The sequence below is a fragment of the Rhinolophus ferrumequinum genome, chromosome 6 (assembly GCF_004115265.2).
Source record: "Rhinolophus ferrumequinum isolate MPI-CBG mRhiFer1 chromosome 6, mRhiFer1_v1.p, whole genome shotgun sequence".
Lineage (NCBI taxonomy): Eukaryota > Metazoa > Chordata > Mammalia > Chiroptera > Rhinolophidae > Rhinolophus > Rhinolophus ferrumequinum.
Window position 1 is genome coordinate 99,417,427 of NC_046289.1, and position 25,110 is coordinate 99,442,536.

At 52.7% G+C, this 25,110-nt stretch overlaps 1 protein-coding gene across 2 annotated transcripts; it reads right to left on the reverse strand.

Annotated features, from left to right (window-relative positions):
* Positions 1-156: 156 nt before the first annotated feature.
* On the reverse strand, positions 157-21,523 carry SCAMP2 (secretory carrier membrane protein 2). 2 transcript variants are annotated; one of them, XM_033108411.1, is made up of 10 exons: positions 21,344-21,523; positions 10,701-10,769; positions 9,951-10,049; positions 9,313-9,441; positions 7,687-7,804; positions 7,065-7,193; positions 6,334-6,493; positions 5,154-5,255; positions 1,854-1,971; positions 157-1,666 (listed from the first exon to the last, which is right to left on the reverse strand). In XM_033108411.1, the coding sequence occupies exons 1-10, from the start codon at positions 21,398-21,400 to the stop codon at positions 1,532-1,534; spliced, it is 1,116 nt and encodes a 371-aa protein (XP_032964302.1). In that variant the 5' UTR covers positions 21,401-21,523; the 3' UTR covers positions 157-1,531. The 2 variants fall into 2 exon arrangements, with proteins under 2 accessions (XP_032964302.1, XP_032964301.1); XM_033108410.1 differs by lacking the exon at positions 9,313-9,441 and having other exon boundaries at positions 1,306-1,666; positions 21,344-21,522.
* Positions 21,524-25,110: the final 3,587 nt, after the last annotated feature.

The window sequence follows — 25,110 nt, forward strand, 5'->3', positions numbered from 1 at the left end:
CCTAGGGGTGAGAGGCTTGTCCTGTCACAGACCAGCCAGGGGGCAGGTGGCCAGATGCAGCGTCTTGCCTGTCCTCTCTCACCTATCGCTGGAGCCCTCAGCCATTACCCCTGTGGGCCACCCCATCCTCCCAAGTCCCGCAGACATGAGGACCAGTGTTGTCTGAAAATGTCTTTTTATTTAAGCACAAAATTGAGACATAACATATACATTTGTACATGGAGAAAACATTCCAGAAAGAAGTCTGTAAAACCTTGGTCACTGCCTATCATTCAGTGGTTCTGGGACAGATGGGCTGGCAGCCTGAGGGCGGCCACTGGCTTGGCCGGTTTTTTTGACACGTCCCCTCAGTCCCCACCCCCACTCCTATAGCCTCTGGAAGACAGGGTGCAGGTGTTAGCCATGGACTCCTAGTTGCCCATCACAGTGACGCACCTCTTGGGACATCCCTAGGACCAGTGGCAGGTGGCCTAGACTCCACGAGGGGTATGGGGGCCCCTGGAGGATTAGTCCGGAACCCTCAAAAAGGGGGCTTATGAGTCCAGCTCGGAGGATGCCGTTCCGGCCTGATAGGCCTGCCCTCCGAAGTGTTATACAAAGCAGATATTGCTGAGATGAGGTGCAGAGTGGGTAGAATCTGAGGCCAAGGTAGAGGACAGCCGTCCCCCAGGGGGCGAGGAAACCAAACAGGGCCAAACACCTCACACCAGAACAGTCAGAGCGCCCTCCTAGAAGACTGCTAAAGCCTGGGCACGACAACTCAAGGCTGTCTTCTGTTCTTCCCCACCCCCAAATCCCAACCAACCCCACTGCACATTCAGTAAGTCTAAAGAGGGAAGGGCTCAGGGAGAGCCCCAGAGGGCACAGGGTGCTGCCCACAGCAGGAGGGTGCAAGGGGCTGAAAGGGCTATCATCTGTTTGTGAAAAACACAGGCAGGAAAGAGGCTGGGGAAGCAGGCGAGACGCTCTGGAAGCACAGAGACCTGTCCAGAGTGATCTGGGGAAGAGAGCTGTCTGCCAGCCCGGATGCAGCTCATCGAAAGGGGAGCCATTGGGAGGTTACCCAGGAGGGGCAAGAAGAGAGGACAGGGCTGTGGAAGCCACACGCTGGGTCTGTGGAGCGGGGTTCAGGCCAGGCTGCTGGGGGAGGCGTGAGGCCCAGGACGCCGACAGAAATACAATGCTAGCTGGGGTGGGCACAGGTCGGCCGGTGAGCCAAGTGCGTTCGTGCATGCGTGAGTGTAGGGAAAAGAGAACTTCAGTGCCACTGCTTCCAGAGAGACCAAAGAATCCTACCAAACCACCACCAGAGAAGGAAAGACCTTTTTTCCTTTGTGTAAAAAAGTCCCTGTGCCTGCCCCTCTCCTTCCCTTGGGTGAAAAGGAGAGCTGGTTGCTGAGAGAAGAGGAAGAGCCACAGCACGCCCGTCCTGGTCCGTGCTGGGCACACGTACTGCATAAGGCACCCATGGGAAGTATGGGTCAGAAGGCAGGCTAGAGGCAAGGCCGGAGCAGAGGGAGGACAGTCAGCACTAATTCCCCTGGAAGGCTCCTTGGGCAGCAGACGAGGCAGCGCTGCGGAAGGTCCTGCTGCTGAAGATGCCCTGGGAAAACTCCTGCTGGGCCTGCTGGAAGCTGGCCCCCGTCCGGCGGTACAGGGAGTGCACCTGGGGTGAGACTCTGTGTGAGAGCGGCCCCAGCCCACCGAGCTTCCCACCCAGCGCCGGGGAGAAAGCTGCTGGCCTCTGGGGACCCAAGGGGCCCCACTGTGGAGTGATGAACACCCCCACAGTGAAGGCAGGGGAGAGGAGCCTGCTTCCTCTGTTTGCTGGTGGGCCAGCACTCACCACTCACCCGCTTCAGGAGGAAGAGGGAGAGCGCAGTGCAGAGGGTGAAAAAGCCAGCCGCCACCATCATGATGATCGACACAGCCAAGTTCTGCCCCAGGGTGGACAGGGCTGCAATCCAACCACTGCAAAGGGAGCAGGACAGGGCACGTGGGGGAGGGCCCCAGGGGTTCCCAGGGAGCTTCCTCCAGGTGGCCGCTGTGTGCGACCACCACCCACGCATCCCCCTGCAGCACCCGGCTCTGTGGTCCAGAAGCCTTTGGCCTGTGAGAGGACGAGGGGCCCCCCACTGCCCCTGGGGAATCTGTGGGCCACGTGACATCTGAAGGGAGGATGTGCCCTGCCAGTCAGGAGTAGCACTGGGTACGGCCTTTTCCTGCTGCTGGAAGGCCTGCTGCCCACTCCTTGAGGGCCCCCCAAACCTCTGGAAAGGAGAACTACTGGCCAACCCACTGCATTCATCCTGTCACCTCAGCGCCTCCCACTGGGGCCAGGGACAGCCCCTCAGTCAGTCATGTCTCTTTCCTTTCCTCATTTATACCAGGGAATATCCTCATACTTCAGGAGTTAAACACTTCCTACTGTGTTTCCCCCAAAATAAGACCTAGCTAGACCATCATCTCTAATGCGTCTTTTGGAGCAAAAATTAATATAGACCTGGTATTATATTATAAGACCAGTTCTTATATAAGACCTGGTATTATATTATATTATACCCGATCTTATATTAAAATAAGACCGGGTCTTATATTAATTTTTGCTCCAAAAGACGCAGTAGCGCTGATGGTCCGGCTCGGTCTTATTTTGGGGGAAACACGGCGCAAAGTTACAGATATCAAAACAGTGTGGTCCTGGCGTAGGCCAGCTATATGTAGATCAGTGGCACAGAACTAAGAGTTCAGAAACAAACCCATACATCTGTCGTCAACTGCTGTTCACAAGGGTCAAGACCATTGAATGGGAAAGATGGTCTCCGAAACATGGTGCTGGGACAATGGGATACCCACACGCAGAACAGTTAAGCTGGAGCCTTACTTCAACCATACACAAAAATTAACTCAAAACAGATCAACAACTTAGTAACAACTCACACTATAAAACTTAGGAAAAAAACAGAGCTAACTCTTCATGACCTTGGATTTGGCAATGGTTCTTAAATATGACACCCAAAGCACAAGCAACAAAAAAAAAGATAAATGGGACTTCATCAAAATTAAAAACTTTTGTACATCAAAGGATACTATCAAGATTGAAAGAATAACACACAGAATTTAAAAAAAAAACTGTAAATTACATATCTGATAAAAAGCTAGTATCCGGAATATATAAAGAACTCAACAACAAAAAGAGAATCCAATTACTGAATTAGCAAAGACCTTTAACAGATATTTCTCCAAATAAGATATATAAATGACCAACACACACATAAAAAAGATGAACAATCAGGAAATGCCAGTCAAAACCCATGAGACATAACACCTGTAGGTTGACAATAAGAGAAAAAAGAAGAAAATAACAAATGTTGGCAAGGACGTAGAGAAACTCTCATACATTGCTATTGTGCATGTAAGGTGGCCACTACGGGAAACAACTGGCAGTTCCTCAGTAAATTAGACACAGAACTGCCATGTGACCCAGCAATTCCACTCCTAGATACAAAAACCCAAAAGAACTGAAAACAGTTACTAAAATCTTGTAAACAGATGTTTGTAGCAGCACTATTCACAACAGCAAAAAGGTAAAACAACCCAAATCCCTACGAGCTGCTGGGTGGATGAACAAGACGCAGTTTACCCAAACAATGGAACATTCTGCCGTAAAAAAGAATGAGGTACTGATCCATGCTACAACATGGACCGTGCAAACACCATGCTGTGTGAACGAAGCCAGACACAACAAGCCGCATGCCATATGATTCCATTTATATGAAATGGCCACAACGGGCAAATCTGGAGAGACCGAAAGCAGTTTAATAGTTGCCAAGGGCTCAGAGAAGGAGGGGATGCAGAGGGACTAATGGGTGTGGAGTTTCCCTTTGGGGTGGTGAAAATGTCCTGGAACAAGACAGAGGTGGTGACTGCACAGCACTGTGAAGGTACTAAATGCACTGAACTGTATACTTTAAAATGGTTTTTGGGGTGGCCGCTTAGCTCAGTTGGTTAGAGCATGGTGCTGGTAAGCACCAAGGTTGCCGGTTCGATCCCCGCATGGGCCACGTTGAGCTGTGCCCTCCTTAAAAAAAACAAAAAACACACACACAAAAAAATAAAATAAAATGGTTTAAGTGGTAAATAAAATGATAAATTTTATGTTATGTATATTTTATAATCAATAACAAAAGGGGGGGCGATTATATCCACCCCGCCGTGGGTGTTAGGAAGTGAGATGAGAAAGGCATTGGGAGGCTGGAGGCTGCAAAGGCTGTGAGGGGCGGAGCCAGGACCGGAAAGCAAGCCTCAGGACTCCCTGAGTCCAAGGTGCAAACAGCAGTTATTAATCACAGCTTTTCTACCAGGACCTCACTGAGGGTACAGAGTAATGAAATTGGGTCTTCAGACAAAGAGAAAGGAGGCCAGATTAGAGACAACACAGGAGAAGTAAGACAGGTGGAGGGAGGGCAGCATGCCCTGCTCGGAGTTCCAGGTGAATCAGCCCCCTCCCCACGGCTCAGGACCTGCCAGCTCCACTGGAGAAAGGGGACCAAAACAGTGCACCCCTTCCAGCCTCAGGCTTTTAGCCAAATGTAATGTTTCCTGGGCACTGAGGCAGAAAGGAAAACAGCCATCAGCTTTTCTTTTTGAGACTAATTCTGAGCGGAGGCCTACAACACCTAGGAAACTCAAGCCAACCATATGCTCAGAGAGCAGGCAGAGGAGCCCACCCAGAAGAGGTTACAGAACCTCTGGAAAAAGTCACAGCTCAGGATCTGCAAAGACAAGGCTTCCATCAGCAGTCACTCAAACCCAAGGGCTTGTCTGGGACGTGTGGAAAGGACACCAGCCTCTAGGAGGGCGTGGCAGAAGAAAAGGAAGAGGTTGCAATCCAGCCCAGGCAGCCTGAGGACTCAGGTCAAGTTCACCCACACCACCCCAGAAAGTGGTGGGCAGGCAAGACAGTGAGTGGCTGGCCACCAGTGAAGAACTGGAGAGGGGCCTGCAGGCAGCTCCACGCTGGCCCATCCACCGCTCTCCCCACCGTGGTGCGAGCGGGGTCATCGGTGGGGGCTCCCTGGGGCTGTGAAACAGGGTGAGAGGGGCTGACGCTCGCCTCCAAAGCACAGTTCCCTCCGTACTGCCCCAGGCCTCACCTGTCCCCCAGGTTAGGGATGCCGATCAACTGGATGATATAGATCCCTATTTGACAAAAAAATACAAAGAAGAACACGAAGAAGCTGAAAGAGTTGTCGGACCTGTGGAGAGAGGGGAAATCAGAAGTCACAGGAGGGCTCAGGACTGAGTCCTCAGCATTCCTCACTTGACCTGCCATTTGTCCTCCCTAGGAGCCAGGACAGAGGAGGGAGAGAAGACAGCTCCAGGGGCCCAGCCACACTGTGTCTACAGACACAAACAGCCCTGACTGTAACCGAAAAGGGCCTGCCTTTCGCTGCCTTCCCATCGAGGGGTCAGTGCTCGACCCTTCCTCAAGGAGCTAACAAAGTTGCTTCCCCAAAGGGCCTATATAAAGAGCTTAACAGTCCATCTCCTGGAGTGTTTGCATTTCCTAACAGGGAAATAAATCTAAGCCAAAAGAATAAACCTCTAACAATAAAACTGTACACCTGGGTGGCAGAAAGGGTGTTTGGGGAGAAAACCCTAGACAGCACTAGTGCCTGGAGTACCTCCGTCTCCATGACCTTGAGGGCTGGAGTCAGAGTTCAGGTCCTGCCTGCTCAGTGCATGGGATGGGGGTCAGCCACCGCCCTGCCGCCTATTCCCGGGGCCTGCTGGACTCCTAGCCCGGAAAGCATCAGCTCTGAGGCACAATCCCAAAAGCCCTAGGCGTCTGTGAAGTGGATCCATTAATGTCCACAGTATATTCTAGGGCAATCGGTCAAATGTTGGCACTCAGAGATGCTCCAGAGCAACTAGGGAGGGCGGGGAGGGGTGTAGGTGAGCACAGAGAATGAGTCACTGAGAGGATACCTGAGTCTGGCTCTAGCAGAGACACACCCTAGAGCCTCAGAAGGGAGCTGGCAAGTCCCCTCCCTCTTCCCAGGGGCTGAAATCCTGCACCAGACAGACCGGGCGCAGTGGGAGGACTAGTAAGGCTCCTGCTCTGCTCCCTAGGTCTCCTGGCCTGGTCCAAGGACAGTGCCCAGAGCAGACCTCAGCTACAACAAAGGGGAATGACTCCGATTCCTGCCTGCTCGGGCTGTGGGTGAGGCTGAAGGAAATTTCCCATCATTCTCTTCTGCTCTGGCTGGGATGGGGCCCTGGGGCTCATGGGAGGTCAGCCATACACTACCCCCTCGCCCCAGCCCCACTCACCTGAAGGCCTTATAGATGGGTCGGTACCAACAAAGGAAGGCACAAGGGGTGAAGATCACAAACCACAGGATCGAGAGGCCGAAGTCCACTCCCTTGCTGCTGTCGACCAGGAACCAGGCCAGGCAGGCAAGCAGGTTCAGGAACAGAGTCACTGAGTGCACTGCGGAGGGGCAGAGACATGGGCTGCAGCCAAGGGGGCTCAAGGGCCCCCGACATGGCCACCAGCTGGAGAGGAGGTGAGGTCCATGCGAAGGGCACCTGCAGCAGGAGTGGAGGAGGGGAGGCCTCCCAGGGGTAGCTCCCATTCCTGCTTTTCTGGGACCAAACCAGCTCCTAAGAAGGGGACAGCCCAGGATTCGACGGGTGGCGGTGGAGGGGGTGTGGAACCAAGGGCTGATCTGTGGGGAATGAAGTCTTTTCCTGGGGTGACCCGCAGGGGCGTGACAAGGAGTCTCTGCCTCACTCCTAGGAGCCCAGGGGCCTGAGAGGACGCCTCTGTGCAACAGGCTCGCACCCCCCGGCTAATCCCATCCACTTGATGCGTCGCCTGGACTAGCCCTTGAGGGAAGGTTCCCAGGACAGGGAGCGGATGGGAGGACCACTTCTCCCACAGCCCGGCCAGCCCTGAGGAAGGCTGCAGTCTGCCAGGGAGGAGCAGCCAGAGATTAGATGGGGTTCTCGGCACACACGCCACCTCCTCCGCGAGCTCCGAGGGGCAGGAGCCGACTCACACATCCAAAGATAGTAGAGCATCTTGCATATCCGCTGGTAGTCGGCCGGGATCTCTGTGGAGAAGTCCTGATAGAAGCAGGGCTTGACAGGGCACCAAAAGGGGAGGGGCGGCCAGTTGTTCTCTCTCACTGTGCGGAAAGACAGGACGAGACGAGGCCCACTTCAGCAGCAGCCGGCAGGGGGCACACACCGGCCTGGCGATGGGCTCCCAGGGCTCCTGGAGGGGCACCAGCAAGCAGGGTGCAGGGTCTCCATGGGTACGAGTGGGATGGGACACACGCCCACAAGCTCACTCCAAGATAATGGACCCCAAATGCACTGGGAAACAGAGCTAAACAGCCTAAGTGATTATTTTTATCAACAACAGCCCATAAGCAAGGAACCGAGGGCCAGTTCCCCTGCTGGATCAAAGAGTTTTAGGGCCGGGAAGGAGCGCAGAAATAAGCCACACCTACGAGCATCACAGTGCAGGCCTGCACTCCCACCCTGCCGCACTGGCCAGGCCCAGCACCATTCTGAGATGACCGAGAGCTCCGCAAAGGTGAGGCTGCCCCAGGAATAAGCAGGCGAGGGCACTGTCCACCCAGGCCTGGCGGCCCAGGGCCCGCCGGCCTCCCTTACCATGTAGGCTGGCCACAGTGTTCTGTAGCTCCCGCTCCTTGCGTTCCAGCTCGGCTGCCTTCCTGTCCAGTTCTTCCTGCTGCCGGAGCAGGCTTGCCTGGGCCGCAGAGGCCACAGCCTGGAGCAAGAAGGGGACGTGGGAGCAACCGGACCCGAGAGACAGAGGGCTAGTGAGGGACGTGCCCCACACAGGGAGAGCCAAGCGGGCAGTCCCAGCCCCTGTGTTGTAGGCGCCTGAGACCACCACAGAGAGGCCTGTCCCCTACTGGCCCTCACCACCTCTGGCCCTCGCCATTACCCGGGCTCTCCTCTCCCCTTATACTGGAGTCCAGGCCAAGTTCAGGTATAGTGACTTCGAGGTGATATCAATGAGTAAGAGGTCTCAGAAGAGACTGCCCCGTAGCCAGGGACCCAGGGACCAAAGCCTCATTTGAGAAACATGGCAGAGGTATGTGTAAAGCGGAACAGTGCCAGCGTGCTAGCAGCGAGAGGGGAAAGCGAGGCACTGGGGAATCTCTAGTTAAGCCCCTCCCCCTGCTCTGCTGCCAGGAGATGCCCCAGGGTCCCCCTGCACTGTGACCGGCTGCAGCCCAGGAGGGCCCCTTAGGCTTGGGCCTGCTCTGCCTGGCTTCCATGGCGTGCAGAGTCCAAGCACTATTCCCTCCCCAGGCAGAGCAGGGCCTCCGACTGAGGCAGTCAGGGGCCTGTATGTGAGGCTGAGCAGAGCTGGGCCCGGAGTTCCAGCCCACGGCTCTGCTCCTCCTGGGAAGGGCAGCTGGGGGGCCCAGTTCTAAAGTCCTTTTCAGGGAGCCAGTATCAAACTGGTCATCTCACAGAATGACAAGCCCGGCACATGTGTACATACATATGTGTGTTTCCTCTCTCTCCTCTCTCATTCTCTCTCTCTCCAAAAGGAGTGCTCAAAAAGCTAAGGCGGGGAGGCCGCATGGCTCAGCTGGTTAGAGCGCGAGCTCTTAACAAGGTTCAATTCCCGCATGAGATGGTGGGCTGCGCCCCCTGCAAGTAAGATTGAAAACGGCAACTGGACTTGGAGCTTCACTTCACTCTCCACAACTAGATTGAAGACGAGCTGCCGGAGGGGTGGCCGCATGGCTCAGTTGGTTAGAGTGCGAGCTCTCAACAACAAGGTTGCCGGTTCAATTCCCACATGGGATGGTGGGCTGCGCCCTCCACAACCAAATTGAAGAATGACGACTTGGAGCTGATGGGCCCTGGAGAAACACACTGTTCCCCAATAGTCCCCAATAAAAATAAAAAATAAAAAGTTAAGGCTGCCCTCAAGAGGAAAATTCTGGGCACTGGGGTAGCAGCAGGACCAGAATTGACCACACTGAGGGTGTTCAGTCTCTTCTCCCCAAGTCTGACTTTAGTTGAGCAAGACCCAAGACCCTAGAACCCATCACCACACCACCAGTTGGACAAAAAAGACGCCCCTGGCTCTAGGCCTTGTCTTACAAGATTCTGGGGCCATGGATGGGGCCCAGGTGCCCAGGCAGGGCAGCACTTCCAGATTGAACCAGCCAGACGACGGGAGGAGCCGGGGGCCCCCGGGGCCCAGAGCCCAGCTTGGGCAGGCTCGGGCGCCATGCTCACTGCACTGCCTACCTTTGGAAGCTTTCGCATGTAGCTGTCTCTGAGAATACTATCTCCTCCTAGCAGCATCTGCCTCTCTGAGAGCTCGCTCACTGCCAGGAATCTGGCAGGCAGGAACTTGCTGGCCTGTCTAAGCAGGAGCTGCAACATACAACTCACTGTGGGTCATGCTCACCAGGGCGGCAAGGGGCATAGGGCAGGGCAGTGAGGCAGCAGGTGGAGAGCTGGGCACCAAGCAGACAAGAGTCAGTGTTTGGTGACAGAACAAAGGAAAACAGGAAGGAAGGCAGGAATAAATGAGTTTAAAAAAACCAGAAAGATCCTGGGCCCTGAGTAAGAGAACAAACCAAAAGCCCAGGGAGGATCTGGAATGGCATGGCCAGGGCACGGTTCTGTCTGAAGACACCTGGGAGCCAGCCTGGTGAGTAGGGCTTGTTGTTTTGTGCTGGCAGTGGGGTGCGGGGTGAGGGTATGCGCAAGCAGACCCTCAACGTGCGAGTGACGACCCCAAAGAGATTATCAAGAAGGCCCTTGAAGGGGAGCCAGGGGTGAAGGCCCTTTGCCCACCCTCCATTCTCAGGACTCAGATATTGGTCTGGGTGCTTTCATTTCTGGGAAGCAGAGGCAAAAGGGACCTCTGTCAACAGTACCTGGGGTGTTGGCTGGGTTGGTTCCACTGAGGGCTGGAGAACTGCTGGCTGGGAGGGCCCCGGGAGCTGGGTGACAGGAACCGTTGTGGCTGCATTTGCCTGCGTGGGACGGATCAAAGGAGCGAGGTGAGTGGACTGCACTCATTAGCCACACGGGGGCAAACCCACAGCAGGGTGAGTGACGTGCCTGCCTGTGAGGGGCACTCCCTCTGGGCCTCCCGCTGCAGCTTCGCAGCCGAAAGCCTGTGGCTTGGTGGTGTGAGGCCCGACCCAGCACCCCTGGCCTTACTGGCCCCAGAGCGCCTGGCACTGCCCTACCTGCCCTCTTCAGGGAGGGGCCCAGATCGTGGACCCCAAGGGGAGAATTCCTGACTTCCTCATCTTTCCCCACCCTGCAAGTTCACGTTAAGATTGTCTCCTGGCTACCGTTTGCTGCTGTGGGCTACCGTGGGCTGTCGTGGGCTACCGTGTGCTGCCATGAGTGGCCGGCCATTGATCGATAACCGGCAACCGACTGCCTCAGCTGGGGGAGCGCAAGGCTCATAATACCACATGGGCCAGGGAGCTGTGTCCTACACAACTAGGCTGACACAACAGCTTGAACCCGAGTGGGGGGTGTGGAAATGGGGGGAAAGATTGTCTGCTGGAGGACTAAAGCTTTTCAGAGCACTTTGTTTCTGCCAAGGCTCCTTGTCCCAGAGACCCCAGCGCCACCCAGAGAACCCGGAGAAAGGGGGCATGCTCACGAACCTCTGAGAAGGGGTTGAATTCAGCCAGGCCACCTTGTGGGGCATTGGTCAGCTGGGTCACAGAGGGATCCTGAGAAGGTGAAAAAGAGCCATTAGGCGTAAGGAGAAGAGAGAACGTTGGTGAGAGGGAGAGACGTCACGAGCTCAGGGCCAACAGGCAAACCCAGCGACACGGGGCTGAAGCGAGGCTGCTGAGAGCCCCTCCCAGGGTGCCGAGCGGCCGCTCCTGAAGGCTCCTGCAACCCCTGTCGCCTTTCTCGAAAGGGGCTGGGTTTCAGCCCAGATGACCGCCCATGAGATACAATGCAAGCTTTACACTCTGAGGCCTGGGAAGTGACACCACACGTGCTGCTGTCAGTGCCCTTTATAGGTTCACTCGGTTTATAGCATTTACTTCCAGGTAGTGGGGGTTGGGGCGGGGGCAGGGTGGTGAATGGGGTGGCGACTTTTCCCTTTATAACCTTTCTGTACAGTTTTATTTATTATTTTACAGAAAGCCTTTATTCCTCTTAGTTTTTAAAGGACAGCTCAAGGTTCTGGAACAAAAACATGCTGCCGGCTGCCTGTGCTGATTTGATTAAATCAGGCAGACTTGCTAGAAATAAAGAGATGTGAAGGGTGCAGATAAAAAGCCAGAAAAATGATTTTGGTTGTTTTTATCTGGATTCTTTTGAAAAAATGGAAAAATGTCCTCAGAACACAGCCTCTTCCTAAGTGTTGAATCTCTCCTTTCCCATCCCCAGCCAGGGCCTGCACAGGGCTCCCTGCCACCCCCTTCACCCTGACGGTTCCGGGTGCAGAGCTCTATCACCTCACCTGCCCCATACATAACAGGTATGGGGCTCAGGTCCAGCTCCGGGCCCAGCTCAACAGTGATGCTTGGGCTCGGGGGCAAACAGCTGTTGTGAGGGCGGGCAGACAGCCACTGCACTCCGCCAAGGCCCGCCTCACCCTCCCACCCCCGTGTCTCACTACTCACCCAGGAGCTCCTATCCTTCTGGCCTAGCTCATCTCCACCAGGAAGCCTCCGTAGGCTGCATTCTTAAACACAGCGTTAACATTAGACAGGCCCCCAGAGAACCCCCTCAATTTTTTTACTGAGAGGGTTCTGTGGGGGTATGCAATACTTGTCCTGGGTCTCAAGATAGGAGCTGGCTCCCTATTCTAAACATTTCTAGGGCTCAGGGTCAGGTTGAGTATGTTCTCTAACCTTTTCACACGTAGCAACTCTTCATTTTCCCAGCTGGGCCACCAGTTCCTAGAGGGTAAGACTGTCTGACCGGCCCTAGGGCCTAGCTCAGAGCTGGGCACACCCCACCAACTCACTCCTTGTCTCTGGTTGGGACTCACCCTCTGTATCCCCACCCACTCTCCTCTGCAAAGAAGCAGTGTAGCTATGTCCTTTTTGCTGGACACCATCCCTGCCTGGTGGCTCCTGCAACTTGGACAAAGTGACGAGGTAGGTTTGGGAGAATACTTGGAGATGGCGGAACTGGCCTTGAGGTTATGTTTTGAGGGAACGACTAGCAGATTTCTCCTGGAATGAGTGGGCTAGCTTCCTGCAAGAAAGATTTGGGCTCAGTATCTGTTCCCCTTTTAGACTGAGCAGACACGAAGCCACAGCAGAGTGAGGGAGCTGAAGTCACTGACATGAGACCCACCATCCGAGGAACTGGTTACTCCAGCCGGACTCGCCACAGCACACAGGACGGAAGGCAGCTCTGGTGGCAGTTTCAGGAGCTGGCATACACATGCCTAATAGGCACCTCCAGGCCCATGAAGAGGTGTCACTTCCTTTACCAAGGTCAGCTAGAAGGGGACTCTGCGGGCAGGGGGTCGAATATCCTGTCCACACCAATCCCTCCTCCTTTTTCCAAAATCTTGAAGACACAGGCTCACCATAAACAAATCCCACCTTTACAAACAGGCTGTAAACTCTGCATCCAGGTGCTTCTGTGCCTGGTTCATACTCTGGCTTCCCTGTGCTCAGTGAAGAGCTTGTATAGAGCCGCAGCTCAGGCTATATCCAAGAATAAATGCTGCATGCTGTAGGTCTCCTCTGCTTTCTCTAGAAGGCACTGCCCAAATGCCAGGGTGCAGAGAGTAGGGCACTGGCATCGCAGCGGCAGCCCAAGGGTCCAGAGCACCTTGCTTGGGAAGAGGAGCCTGGAACACTCTGGGAGACACGGGGACTTCCCACCTGAGGAGATCTGGGCTCTTTCCGAAAGATGTGGGTGGTTTCAAGAGAAGCTGAGGCCTGGGAGAGGGAGGGAGGGAGGAAGAGAAGGAAGGAGGAGGAGGACTGAGGAAGGGAGCTGACATTTACTGAGTGTCTGCAGTGTGCCAGGCTCCCCACACCAGGAAGCTACTATGAACTTCTAGTCACCCCAGAACTGGCCACTGTGCCCAGCCATTGGAAAAGAAGGATCTAGCAGCCTTTCTCAAGCTGGTTCCTTGAGAGGATAGAGCCTCACTGCTCTAAGGCATCCTGTCTGCAGTGACCGGACTTCTCGCCGTGCATCTAACACTGTCCTTATGGTCCCTACTTGGGAGAATGGAGAAACAGTCATCAAATCAGTTTGTGTGTCCTGCGGCTCAGCCGGGACCCTCCTCCCATTCCACCACCCTGACAGGGGGAGTATTTGTAGTTTGCAGCTGGAGAAAGCACTGGTCTGGAGAGGAAGCAGCTCATCCAGGATCTCAGGGGTACTGGCTGAGCCCGAGTCTGAATCCAACTCTGTCTCTGAAGACACAAGTGGCAAACCTGAGTGAGAGGGCAAAGCCCAGGTCTGCCTGGGTCAGCAGTGCCCCCCACAGCCAGAGACAGCACCCACAGATGGAAGGTGCTCCATCATGTGTGGCTGAATGGACGAACTCCACTCCGGAAGGACCTGACAAGGGCCCCAGGAGTGGCTGGGACAACTGCTTCTGCTCACTTCTTTACCCTTGGGCCTCAGAGAAGTCCTGGGGAACACCCTCGGCAGGACTCCTGCAGTCTGCCAACTGGGGCTCACACCGGCTGGCCTGAATGAGGACCCTCAGTCACAGATACAAGTCAACAGCAGCAATCCTTCCCACTCCCCAAGCATCAGCTGACTCATAAGTGGGTCAAGCAGTTATTTAAAAGGATGGTAAGAGCTAAGTTTCACTTACAAAGAAGTAACCTAAAACCCCCTCGGTGCCAAAGGCCTCAGACTGACTAAGGCCTTGTACTGAATTTATAACAAAAAGCTGCTGCACTCAGTTCTTTTCATTCCGTGAACAGTCACAGTGTGATGGACACACCAAGTTGAACAGGGCGCAGCTCCTGCCCTTCCAGAGTCCACGAGCGATGGGGAGCTGAGACCTGCGCAACCAGAACAGAGGCAGGGCAGGGCGGAGTGAGAACAGGCGGGGAGGAGAGGAAGGTCCGCAGGGCTTCAAGAGGAGGGGAGGAAGGCCCACCACAGCCCAGGGGCAGGAGAACACTTCCTCTTCACAGGGTGTGAGGGGCCCGCAGAGTTGGGCCAGATCTCTGCAAGGGAGGGGGCCTTCACAAACACACTTGTTTTCACTGGTTTGGCAATCTCTTCCCCTGTGTCTCACAGGTCCTCGCTGTGCTCGAGCTCTGTGACTTTTCCTTGCTTTCCCACCCTACACTCCACCCAAGCTCCCAGTGTGGGGTTTATTTCAGGCTCCAAATAAACACATTAAATAAGTACCTCGTGGACTAAAAAAACTCTCTGGGAGGCATAGAGTGACCAATACTTTGGAACCACTGTGAAGTCCTATTTGCTTTGGAGGCTGTGTGTCATAGAAGAAGGACAAGCATCCCCAGACAGGCTGGCTGGGTCCCAAGCACACAGAGTCACAGCTAAACTTGGTAGTCTCTGACCCAGAACCTGAGAATCCGTCCTCAGGAAATATGACAAAAACATGTAAAAAGCTGTATCTGCAAGATATTCATTGCACCAATATTTGCAACAGGAGAAAAAGCAGGAGATGACTTAAATACCCACTGACAGTAAGAACAGTATGTTTTGTTGTTTCCTCGATGGCCTCAACAGCCATTTAAAAATCACAGCTATGAACACAGGGCAGCAACACAGAAAAGGCTTTGTTACATTAATACATTTTTTTTTTTTTTTTTTTTTTGTCAAAAGCACTCACATGAAAAGAGACTGGCAGGAAAACACATCAAAATAACAATGCTTACAAAAACTGGTATAAACATGACTGATTTATTTAGTTTTCCAAATTTTCTATAATGTGATTGTGTTATTTTTTATGCTATTTTTACTTTAAAAACACGCATACTTTTAAAAAAGAGCTTGAGTCCCCACCAATGAGCAAGGGCCCTCTCGGGGGCCCTCCCTGCATGGCGGTGATGTACAGAACCACCCAGAAAGCAGCCTCAGCCACCTGGCCTGGCCTCCGAGCCCTGCACCACCTGCTGCGAGCACTCCTGTCCACACAGTCCATCTGCAGTCACACGGAGCCGCCTGCCACCTTCCTATACAACCCATTCCACACCAAGTACAGGGGGAGAGCACCAGGGACAAGCATTGGTTCTTGGCCTCCAGAAGCAAACAGCGCAGAGCAGGAAACAGAGGCCGGGGCAGCGGAGACAGCACGTGGTCAGTGCTGTAAAGGTGGGGACACACACAGAGGGACGCAGGGACGAGGCTCTCTGGGGAATCAGGGAAGGCTTCACTGTGGTGGCATCTGAGTGGACCTTAAGAGGCTGAAGGACTTCGCACGCACTAAAGTAGGAGGCAAAAACAGTGTTTGCAAACACATGGCATCTTTAACAGCTTGCGTGGGAAGGAGGTGGCAGAAGAAGGTAACTGGGGTCAAATATATGGTGATGGAAGGAGAACTGACTCTGGGTGGTGAACACACAATATGACATCAACCAGGGGTGCCAAAAAAATGTATACAAGTGGACACTTTGGTCACAGTTGCTCAAGCAGTAGTTCGCCAGAAGTGTCTGGACGCTGATGGTAACCACTTTGAGTATGTCTTGTAATTGCAGAAGTCAAACGTGACTTGTAAGCATCTTTTGTTATCATTATATATTATTACAATTTTAATAGTTTTTTTTCCTTTCTTAAAGTGTGTATACATTTTTTTGGTACCCTCTGTGTAGATGATGTATTACAGAATAGTACACTTGAAATCTGTGTCAGTTTACTAAGCACTATCACTCCAATAAATTTTACATAAATAAAAACAGCTTGCATGTGCCCAGGGAATGGGAGAAGATTCTGGGGGCTGGGCAGTGGGCTGTGGAGCCAGGAGCAGCAGGGAACCAGCCTGAAGCGTCAGGCCAGAATGCAGGAGTTGGGACTTGGCCTGTGGGCCATGGATGGAGAACCCGAGATTGTGAGCAGGGAGGGAGTGCCGTGACCGACTCCTCCAGCAGCGAGAGCGCGCTGCATGCAGAGAAGGATGCTGGGAAGACTGGCGGGGACGCGACAGCCCACAGGGTGGCAGTGAGGACTGAACTACGGCAGGGCAGCTAGGGATGGACAAAGGGGACGGACTCCAGGGACCCAGCTCAGGTAGATGCCACAGGCTCGGCCACTCTGCATTGGTCGGGATATGGCGCTACTGCAGGGCAAGAAGCGGGGGCAGGGAAGGGAAAGGAAGTTGAGTGACAGCTTGCTAGCTTGGGTGATGGGGGAACAGGGCCACCAATGAGCAAGAGAAGTAATGATGGGAGAAGAAGAACAGGTTTTTCAGGAGTGGGTGTGTGGGAGCAGGGAGAGGACCCGAGAAGGTATTGGGTCGGACTGGAGATACCTATGGAACATACCTAGTTGCAATGATAGGAAATGGCCAGGTGACAGCTGAATACTGGTTTGAAGCTCAGGAGAGAGGTGAGAGCTAGAGTTCTAGACCTGGGATCGTTGTTATGTGGATGCTATTCTGAAGCCATGTCAGTGGAAGAAATTACTCAGAGACGTATACAGTGAGCACAAAGCCAAGGACAGAACTCCAGGACACCCCTAAATACATGAGACAGAAAGTGGAAAAAGGAGGAGGAGATGAGAGTTACCCGAGTTAGAGGCCAAGGATGGAGACAATTTTAAGAAAGGATGGCTAAACGTGTGTGTGTCTCCCATGCAGTGGACGAACCGCAGGCCCACAGCTCTGGGCGAGTGAGGAGGTGTGGGGGCCGTGGGGGTGATGCACGCGAGTGGCCTTTGGTTCTTGGTGCTCCTTGACCTGAAATACTGTTTCCATCCGCCAGGCTTTGTGCTCTCAGCCCGAGCCTTTTCTACCACAGGAGTCTGCCCTTCCTCTTCCGATCCCTTTGGCAAGTTTGCCTGCCCTATCATACCCCTGGTGCTGTCACGGTCAGTGAGCTCCTGCTCTCCTGCCAGATCAGAAGCTCTGGCAGGCCATGTGCCCATTTACCTTGGTGTCCGGCACGGGCCCTCAGGGCAGCAGGGGCTCAGGGACGAGCAGAAATGTGTCAACACCTCAAAGGAGCACGGCCGGACAGGTCCCCGTTTGCTAATGTGCACACAGCACTCGTCTCCGAACAAGTGGCAGCTACCCCTTGTTTGTCCTGCGCAAACGTTACCTTTTCTCTGCACATAGAATTAGTCTTAACACAAGCGCAGAATCAAAGTTCAGCTGTCTCTGGCCAAGCGCTAACACCCAGCCTGGCTCCGAGCACCGACCAGACAGGCAGGGAGACAGCGCACCCGGGCAGCTGTCTACAGTTGGCTACACAATATGAGCCTTGCCATTTTCAAAATTCTTGAGACAGTGCTCCTGTTCCACAGGAAAGCTCTACCAGGTCCACTGGTGGTTTGGAGAATTCCCAAAGTTACAGTGAAACTGGATGGAGCCCATCCTCTCTGGGAAGTGGCAAAGCCCTCAATGTCTGTGCACAGAACCTCACGTACCTTCATTCACACCCAAGTCTCATTTCTGCCACCACTTTCTCCTCCCACAGGAGAGAAATGTTTTTAAATCCTTGGGAAGCAGCCACACCACTGAGATTATCTTTTAACTGCAGGGAGGCAACGTGTGAAAGCGATATTGTGTGATCTGGCAACCCACAAAGACGGAAAGGCTTTCTCTGTTCAGCACCACCAGCCAGTCCAGCCCCCTCCTGGAGATCAACGTGGGCAGCGGGCACCGGGGGTAATCTGGCAGCAATGCCGAGGGGGAAAGCAGCCCTGGGGTTTGCCTGGTGACCTGCTTGCTAGCGGGTGGCTGAAAAATCAAATGCCTGCCTTTAGCCCTCCACCTCTTCGTTACAGGACCGTACAGGGAGACTTGGGAGCAGACACACTGGAATCAGTCCAAAGCAGGACCCGCATACCCAGAGGGCACCAGGCAGATGCACCATCATTAACACAGGGATCAGGGAGTGCCAGCGGGGGTTGTGAAATCAGTCGGCAACACTTGGCTTGCAGTTTCCTGCTTCCTCCTACATATTTGGTAAAACTTCTGCTGCACTCCTGACAACTTTCCTTTCAGGGCTCTCACTTTGCAGGAAGTTTTCTAGTAATCCCAGTTATACCTATAGGCAAGGAACAGGTAAGAAGTCCACACCCACAGTGCGGGCTGGGGGTGGGTAAAGAACACAGGTAAGGAAGTCAACTTAAAGTGGCACGAGAGATTCGCGGGACATTGAGAGTTACCGGAAAAAGGATTCCATGGTTGAATAACTTTGAGAAATGCCGGGTCAAATAAAGTTGAGTACACGTCTTTACTGTAGGATTCCTCAGAGCCTTTAACAAACTAACAAGCCTTGTCAATCTTCAGGTAAAATGGAATAAGCAGAGATTTCCCAACTTACTTGAGCGCAGAACCCTGGGCATCTTTCAGGACTGGTATCCCTCAGAAGATACGCTGCTTCAAAGTACGGTCTTAAAAAGCCCAATACAGTCTGTATTATTCCAGCTCCACATACTGGGGGAAATAGCTTCGCTAATCCTAATTGTTACTTTCACCCCTACCGACACTCTCATTTCAATGGTGACCGTGGTGATGATGTCACAGCCTGTCCTTCGCTGGCCTAAATAACTCCAAGGCAGTGTAAGACCAATATCTGAACTTCAAAAACCTTTAAAACAACACTGTCCTGGCAATGAGACCCAGGTCTGGGGCCCTTACTGCTGCAAATTAGCTGGTGACTCTGGCATGTCCCAACTTCACTGGGTTCTTGGTTTTCTCATCTCTAGAACCTGAAGGGGTCGCGATGGATAACCTGAGGATGTTCCCAGCTCTGACAGTCCACCCTGGACTCTGACCAGCTAGCAGATTTTCATAACCCATCACCAAGTAACGGAAAAAGGGACTCTGCTCTGAAGGCTGGCTAAGTGTGACAGTTTCTGAGCCTATCACCTCTCTCCTGAGCTCTGTGCCAACACCCTGGGTAAATGAAGCTGGGCTCACACCCAGCCACCCTCCCAATGTTCCAGCCCTGGCAGTCAGGGAAGCAGACACTACCATCACAAGGAGAGGGGAGGGCAGCTCTCCAGGAGAAGGAGCTTGGGGCCTGACTTCCAAAGCTCCTTCTCCCCACACAACTGTGTGCCAAGAGGAAAAGCCCAGCCCAGGGTAAGGAGGCGGAGAATAGCAGCCAGCCAGCTCTCTTCTCCCCACACAGGATCCCCTACCAGATGTTGCTCTTCACAGGACCACAGCTGCTTCCTGTCCTGCCATATCTGGGGTCTGCCTGATGGACGGTTGAATGCAGAAGTTACTGCTACCACAGTTTGCACAATCATTTCTGGGTTTGGAGATGTGGTTTAAGACTTTCAAGCTGCTATTAATACAGGACCAACACAGGCCAATTATTTTGCCCACTGCTAGCACTGGGAACAAACTCTGCATCTTTGGACAGCTGACTGCCTCTGTCAGATCGCAGTAGACATTTTATTTCTGATTCTGACAGGATCAAAAAAAAAAGCAAATGATTACACAGCACACACACCAAAAGGCTACTAGATCCTTAATACAGCTCAAACTCCAATATTATATAGCAGTTTCGTAATTAAAGCAAAACAATTACCAGAAGACGCTGGCAGAAAAAAAATGCAAATATTCTTTCTTTACTCAACTAACAGAGATGACTGTGTTACATAAGAGACAAGGTCCTTGCACAGATTCTGGCAAGAAGCATTAAGCGACAAGAGGAATGTCCGGAATTCTGTGACGTTACAAAGAACAAGCTACCAAAATCTGCCTTGAGGGCTGCCATTGGCTAAGTCACCTTGAGAACAAGAAAGAAGCATAAAATTTTCACTCTCCTGACAGTGTATAATAATTTTGTTCTAGTCTCCTTTGTCTTGGCTTTGACCCTTGAAGGGATTCAAGGGGGGAAAAAGCTCATGCTGTGAGTTGCAGGAAGGACCCCTCCAAGGACTTCCCTTCCACCTGCAGGAAACTTTGAAGTTGCCAATGACCCGAGTATAAGCAGGATAAGTTAATGCGCCACCGGGTGACATCCTGACAAAGCAGAAACCTCAGGGCTCATAAATCACAGTCAGCACAAGCAAGCTTTCCTAGAACTGGTTGTGAGCAGACACAAAACAAGATGTCAGAGGGGTAGTAGCATGGGAGAGGCTATAAATGTCTAACTATTACATTGTTTTGTACACTGTCACTTTGTGAGGCATATAAATGTCTATTACATTGTTTTGTACATCTGACACTAATAAAAAAATTTTTTTAATTGAAAATAAGAATGCTATAACAGAAAGCTTCTCAAAAATAAGTAAATAAAATAAAATAAAATAAAGAGGCATAGGAACTTGACGCTAACAGGAGTCCCAGCCCTCATCATGGAAAAAGAATACCCCTGTGCTCTTAGTTCAAAGGCAGAAAGGTTTTGGCTTTAAATAGGAAGACTTGTTTCTTCCTCCATCGTTTGTTGAAAAGGTCAGGCCAGCTCATAGGTCAGCGCATTTCAACTACCCTGCCACCGCACCCGGGTCCCTCAGACCAACATTCCCGCGCTTCAAGACCCTCAGAGCCCCCTCACTTCTCCTCTCTCCCTGACCTGGGCTCTTCTGTTCAGCCCAAACCAGTTCAAACCAGGCCCAATGGCCAAGGTTTGAAATTCGTATCAAGGCCCTATTTCAGCTTCTCACTCTCTCCCAGCCTTCCTTTCCTGACAAATCTCAGGGGGCTCTCCTATATCTTACACGCTAGTTTGGCTGTCGGGGGTGGGGGGTGGCGGGGCGGGGTAGTCTTGAGATTTTCCACATTTCTCCATCCCACTAGAGGCTTCCACCTCATTATGCTGCCGTCGTCACTCTCTCTCCTAACGTGACTCAAGTCAAGACTGCGGCATGTGGTAGCACATTATCCCCTCAGGTGAAGTCACTTCTCTCCCTGACGCTAAGGGGGTCTCCAGTCTGCTCCAGTCCCCTTCTTCAGCAGTGTCCCGTCAGAAGGGCTTCGCCTGGAGAACTAGAGGGCCCCGCTTCTTCCCAGGCTACAGCGCCCCGCCCCTCCAGTTCCACCTGTTGCTAGTCCCGCCCTCCATACGCTACAATAGGCCAGCCCTCAGAGCCCGCTCTCCCATTGGGCAGTCAGCCCGTCTCTCCTACGCCACGTCTCCCGGCTCTGGCGAAAGAGGCCCGGGTGGCGGTCTTTGGCCCTAGAGAGAGAGCTGTGAGTTGGAGCCTCTACCTGGAAGGGGTTTATGTCCACTGGGTCCGCGAAGGGGTTTGTCTCGAAGGCCGACATGGCGGTCGGGGGCCGACGAGCTAGCTCCGCGAGCGCTTCTGCCTTCGGGCACCTAGACCCAGCGGCGCTCTTCGTGTAGACACTCCACTTCCGGGAGTGCGGCAGACGTTCTGGCGCAGGCGCAGCGTCCTCCCGAGCGGCACGGTCCTGTGCGTCACAGAGGTCCGCTCCGCCCTCATGCCCAGCCCACTACTGGGCCTGCGGTGTGCACGCCGCTTCCCTCTGCTGCTTGCCTGTGCCCATTCTTCGTGGGTCCCGGCGGCACAGAGGGGCCAGGGAGCCAGAGGCGGGGCCGAAACCGTTCTCTACTGTCTCTCGGTCTGATAGCGTCCAAAGAAACTCCCCAAAGTAAACTTCCCGAGTTAACTGCCCAAAGTGGAGCCGGAAACTTAACCCTTTCATTTCCCTGGAGGGCAAGTTTGGGAAGCCCGCACTGGTTCAGGCAGGGGACAGGAGTGTGAGCCTACTTATACGCGGAGGGTTCTGACGGTAGGGGCCGAGCAGAGGGGTTCTTTTCTGAAAACCTGACCGTGTAGCTGTCTCCCACATTAGCTGAGAGCTGCTGCGTTTTTGGGCCTTGCCCCCTGATGCCCAGACAGGTTTAGGGCTTAGGCTGGGATTTGAACCTGGGCGTCAAGCATTTGTTAAGTGAATGAGAGAGTTCAGCAATAGAGCCATGCGCCATGGGGGAGATGCCTCATGGCTCTCCCCACAGGCTTATTTATCATATCTCTCTGGCTTTGTTAGTCTCTGCTGCCACTGAATGCAGCCAGCCACTGTCATTCTTTACCCTGGACTAGTACAGGCCTGCTAATTGGTCTATTGTTCACGTAACCAGAGACCTATTTAACGGGGACAAAATTATTAGGGACTTTTCTGTTTAAAATCATTCAATTATTTTCCATAAAGGCCCAAATTCTTAGTTCGGTCTCTAGGTGCGGCAGTATTCCCCCCCCACCCCCCACCCCCCCCACCCCCCCACCCCCGCCTATTTATCCTTCCCACCCCTTTATTGTGCCCACCCCATGCATTCCAGCCCTCCTAGTGACTTTTCAGTTCCTCACACTTCCTTGTTCCCTTCAGCCTCAGGACCTTTGCACCTGATAGTCCCTTGTCTGGCGTGCTCTTAGCCCACGCTCTCATCATCTCTCATCATCGCCTAGTTAACTCCTACTTATCCTTCAAATCCAAGCTCAGATGTTCCTTCCTCAGGAGTAGCCTCTTTTCACTCTGTAGGTTAGAGCAGCTCCCTACCCCACAACATAAACTCCTCATTACCCTCTACTTTTTCTTTATCACATAGACATGACTCCCGTAACTCCTGCCTGGAGGGTGGAAGGTGGGGCTGAGTGTTCCAAGCTTCTCGTCAAGGCTTGGTGTTACTGGTGACAGCCCCATCCTGAAGCTATCCAGGAGCCCACCAAGAGTTGCCTCATTAGGACAGAAAGTGTGGTTGATCACCCATGAAATTCCAAGGGATTTAGGAGCTCTGTGTCAGAAATGGGTCAAAGACCAAATATTAGAACAAAAGATGCCCCTGGTAGCTTCACTGTTTAGGAAATTACAAAGGTTTTAGGACTTCTGGCCAGGAGCTGGTTATGATATCACAGCATCACAGGCAGCAGACAGAGATCTTTGCTGTCTGAAGCCTGAGACAACAGTCCACACAACACGCCATCCTGTCCCTCCTTGTCTGCCCAGGCTGGTGAGACGCTGGGTGGTGCACAAAGAATGGAACTCGATATCATCAGTGTAGAGCTTGTCTACCCATCTGTCTCTGAAGACCCCTGGGATCTGTCCACTTCCCTGTGAAAAAAACATAATGCAGTTAGTCACTCATTCACTTATTCAACAAGGGAAGAACTCTATGCACGCTGGAACTCTATGCTCTTGGACCACTTACTTCATCTCTCCGCGGCCCGTTTTTCTCATCTCTAAAATGGGGCTCATGACAGTATTTATCGCATAGGGTTGTCTTAACAATGAAGTGAGAGAATTCTTGACAGGGGTTTAGCACAGGATTTAGTACATAACAATACATGTTAGCTACTATATAGCTTGAGCCCTCGGCTGGGCACTGGCAGAAATGTGACACTGAATTATACACATGGTCTAGCCGAGGAGAGAGAGGAAAGCAGATCATCACTGGGTAATAAAGTGTGATCAGTTCTACTAGAGACAGACAAGCAAGAGGTGAGGGTGAAAGGTTCTAGGTTCTCTAAACACCCTGGTTTCCCCTACAGATACATTTTTCTGGCGTGGGATAGGGGCTCTGCCCCAACAATCTAGGTTCTTCCTTCCCTCAAAGATACTATGAGGAAGTGACTAAGTGGCTTCAGTGTGGTGATAGTGGAAGGTGCTCCAAGAACCCCTGTGCCTAAACTAATTCCTCATTCTTCTCCCAGAAGGTTCATGGCTGGAGGAGGAGAGGTATTCAAAGGTAGGAGATGTGTGAGGTGTGCTGTTTGTATGATTCTTGTGGTTTCCATTTTATTATTCCTTAGTGTATGGTGAAACTTCCTTTGAAATGCAGGCTGATTTATCTAAGCCAAGGGACCCCAGGGGAGGTTGCTATTCACAGCTAGACAGAAAATTACAGAAACAGTACCCCCTCTTTTTCTGGACATGTGTGGTAGAGACTGTGGGAATCAGTGTGGGGGGAGGGGAGGGGAGGCAAAGTCAGGACTGTAGCCCCTCATTCCAGGTTCCCTGGAGCTTTGGCTGCTGTGTTCCTGGGCCCCTCCAGCTGGCTGTCCTCCTCCTGGCCTTTTGACTGAGGAGGTCCGGATGTCAGAGCCTTTCTCCACAGGATATAGCAAGATTACTCCACAGCCAAGGCCCAGCCCATCCTTTGCCATGCTCTGGGTGCCTCTCCCTCACTTCTGTGTGGGCAGCTCAGCCTGGAGGAGGGGCTGAGGTTCTGAGATCTGCAGTACTTGGGACAAGGAGGATGAGAGGAGCACGTGGCACTGACTGCTTTTCTGCATCTCACTCATCCCATCTGCTCCTCCCACAAGCCTGTCAGCTCGGCATTAGTATTCCATTTTACAGAGGAAGAAAATAAGGCTCAGACACATTAAGGGACTTGCATGTGACATGTACCATCATCAAGCATCAGTGAGGCCCTGCTTAGATCACAGCAATTCTTTTCTCAAATCCACTAATGACTGCGATACTTAGAGTACAACCTGAAGTCCTCACAACAGTCTCCAAAGTTCTGCCTAGGACCTTTCCTCTCTGACCACCCCTGTCCTATCCCTCAGCTCCAGCCACACTGGCCTCTTACTGGCTATTTACTCCAGAACATGACAGGCACATTCCCACGTTCCCACCGTAGGGCCTTCACTCTAGCTGTTTCTTCTGCCCGGAACACTCTCTCCTCCTCACCTCTAAGTCTGTGCTTAAACCTCAGCTTCTCAATAAAGTTTACCTAGACGACCTTTTAAATTCTGCAAACTGCCTCCCACTCCCACCCACCCCCCTACTTTTTTTGAAATTATGGCTCTTTATTTTCACGTGACAGTTCAAAGGAAGTCATCAGTAGCTTTTGTTTAATGTAAAAATACACCCCTGACACACACAAAAACCAAAACCTTGGGCTTAAAGGAAACCCATCTGTCACTAGGAACCTGGTTAAAGGATTCATATTTTTAGAAGGGAAATACAGTGCAGAATTCTCTAGAGAGTAGTTTTTAAAGTTGGTGGGGGGG

Excerpts from the sequence above, each read along its gene's own strand:
- SCAMP2 (XM_033108411.1), bottom strand. The coding sequence starts at position 21,400 with ATGTCGGCCTTCGAGACAAACCCCTTCGCGGACCCAGTGGACATAAAC. Across the intron at positions 7,194-7,686 it reads CACTGTGGCCAGCCTACATG|TGAGAGAGAACAACTGGCCG; the intron begins GTAAGGGAGGCC and ends CTTTCCGCACAG. Across the intron at positions 6,494-7,064 it reads GCTCTACTATCTTTGGATGT|TGCACTCAGTGACTCTGTTC; the intron begins GTGAGTCGGCTC and ends GCCCCTCCGCAG.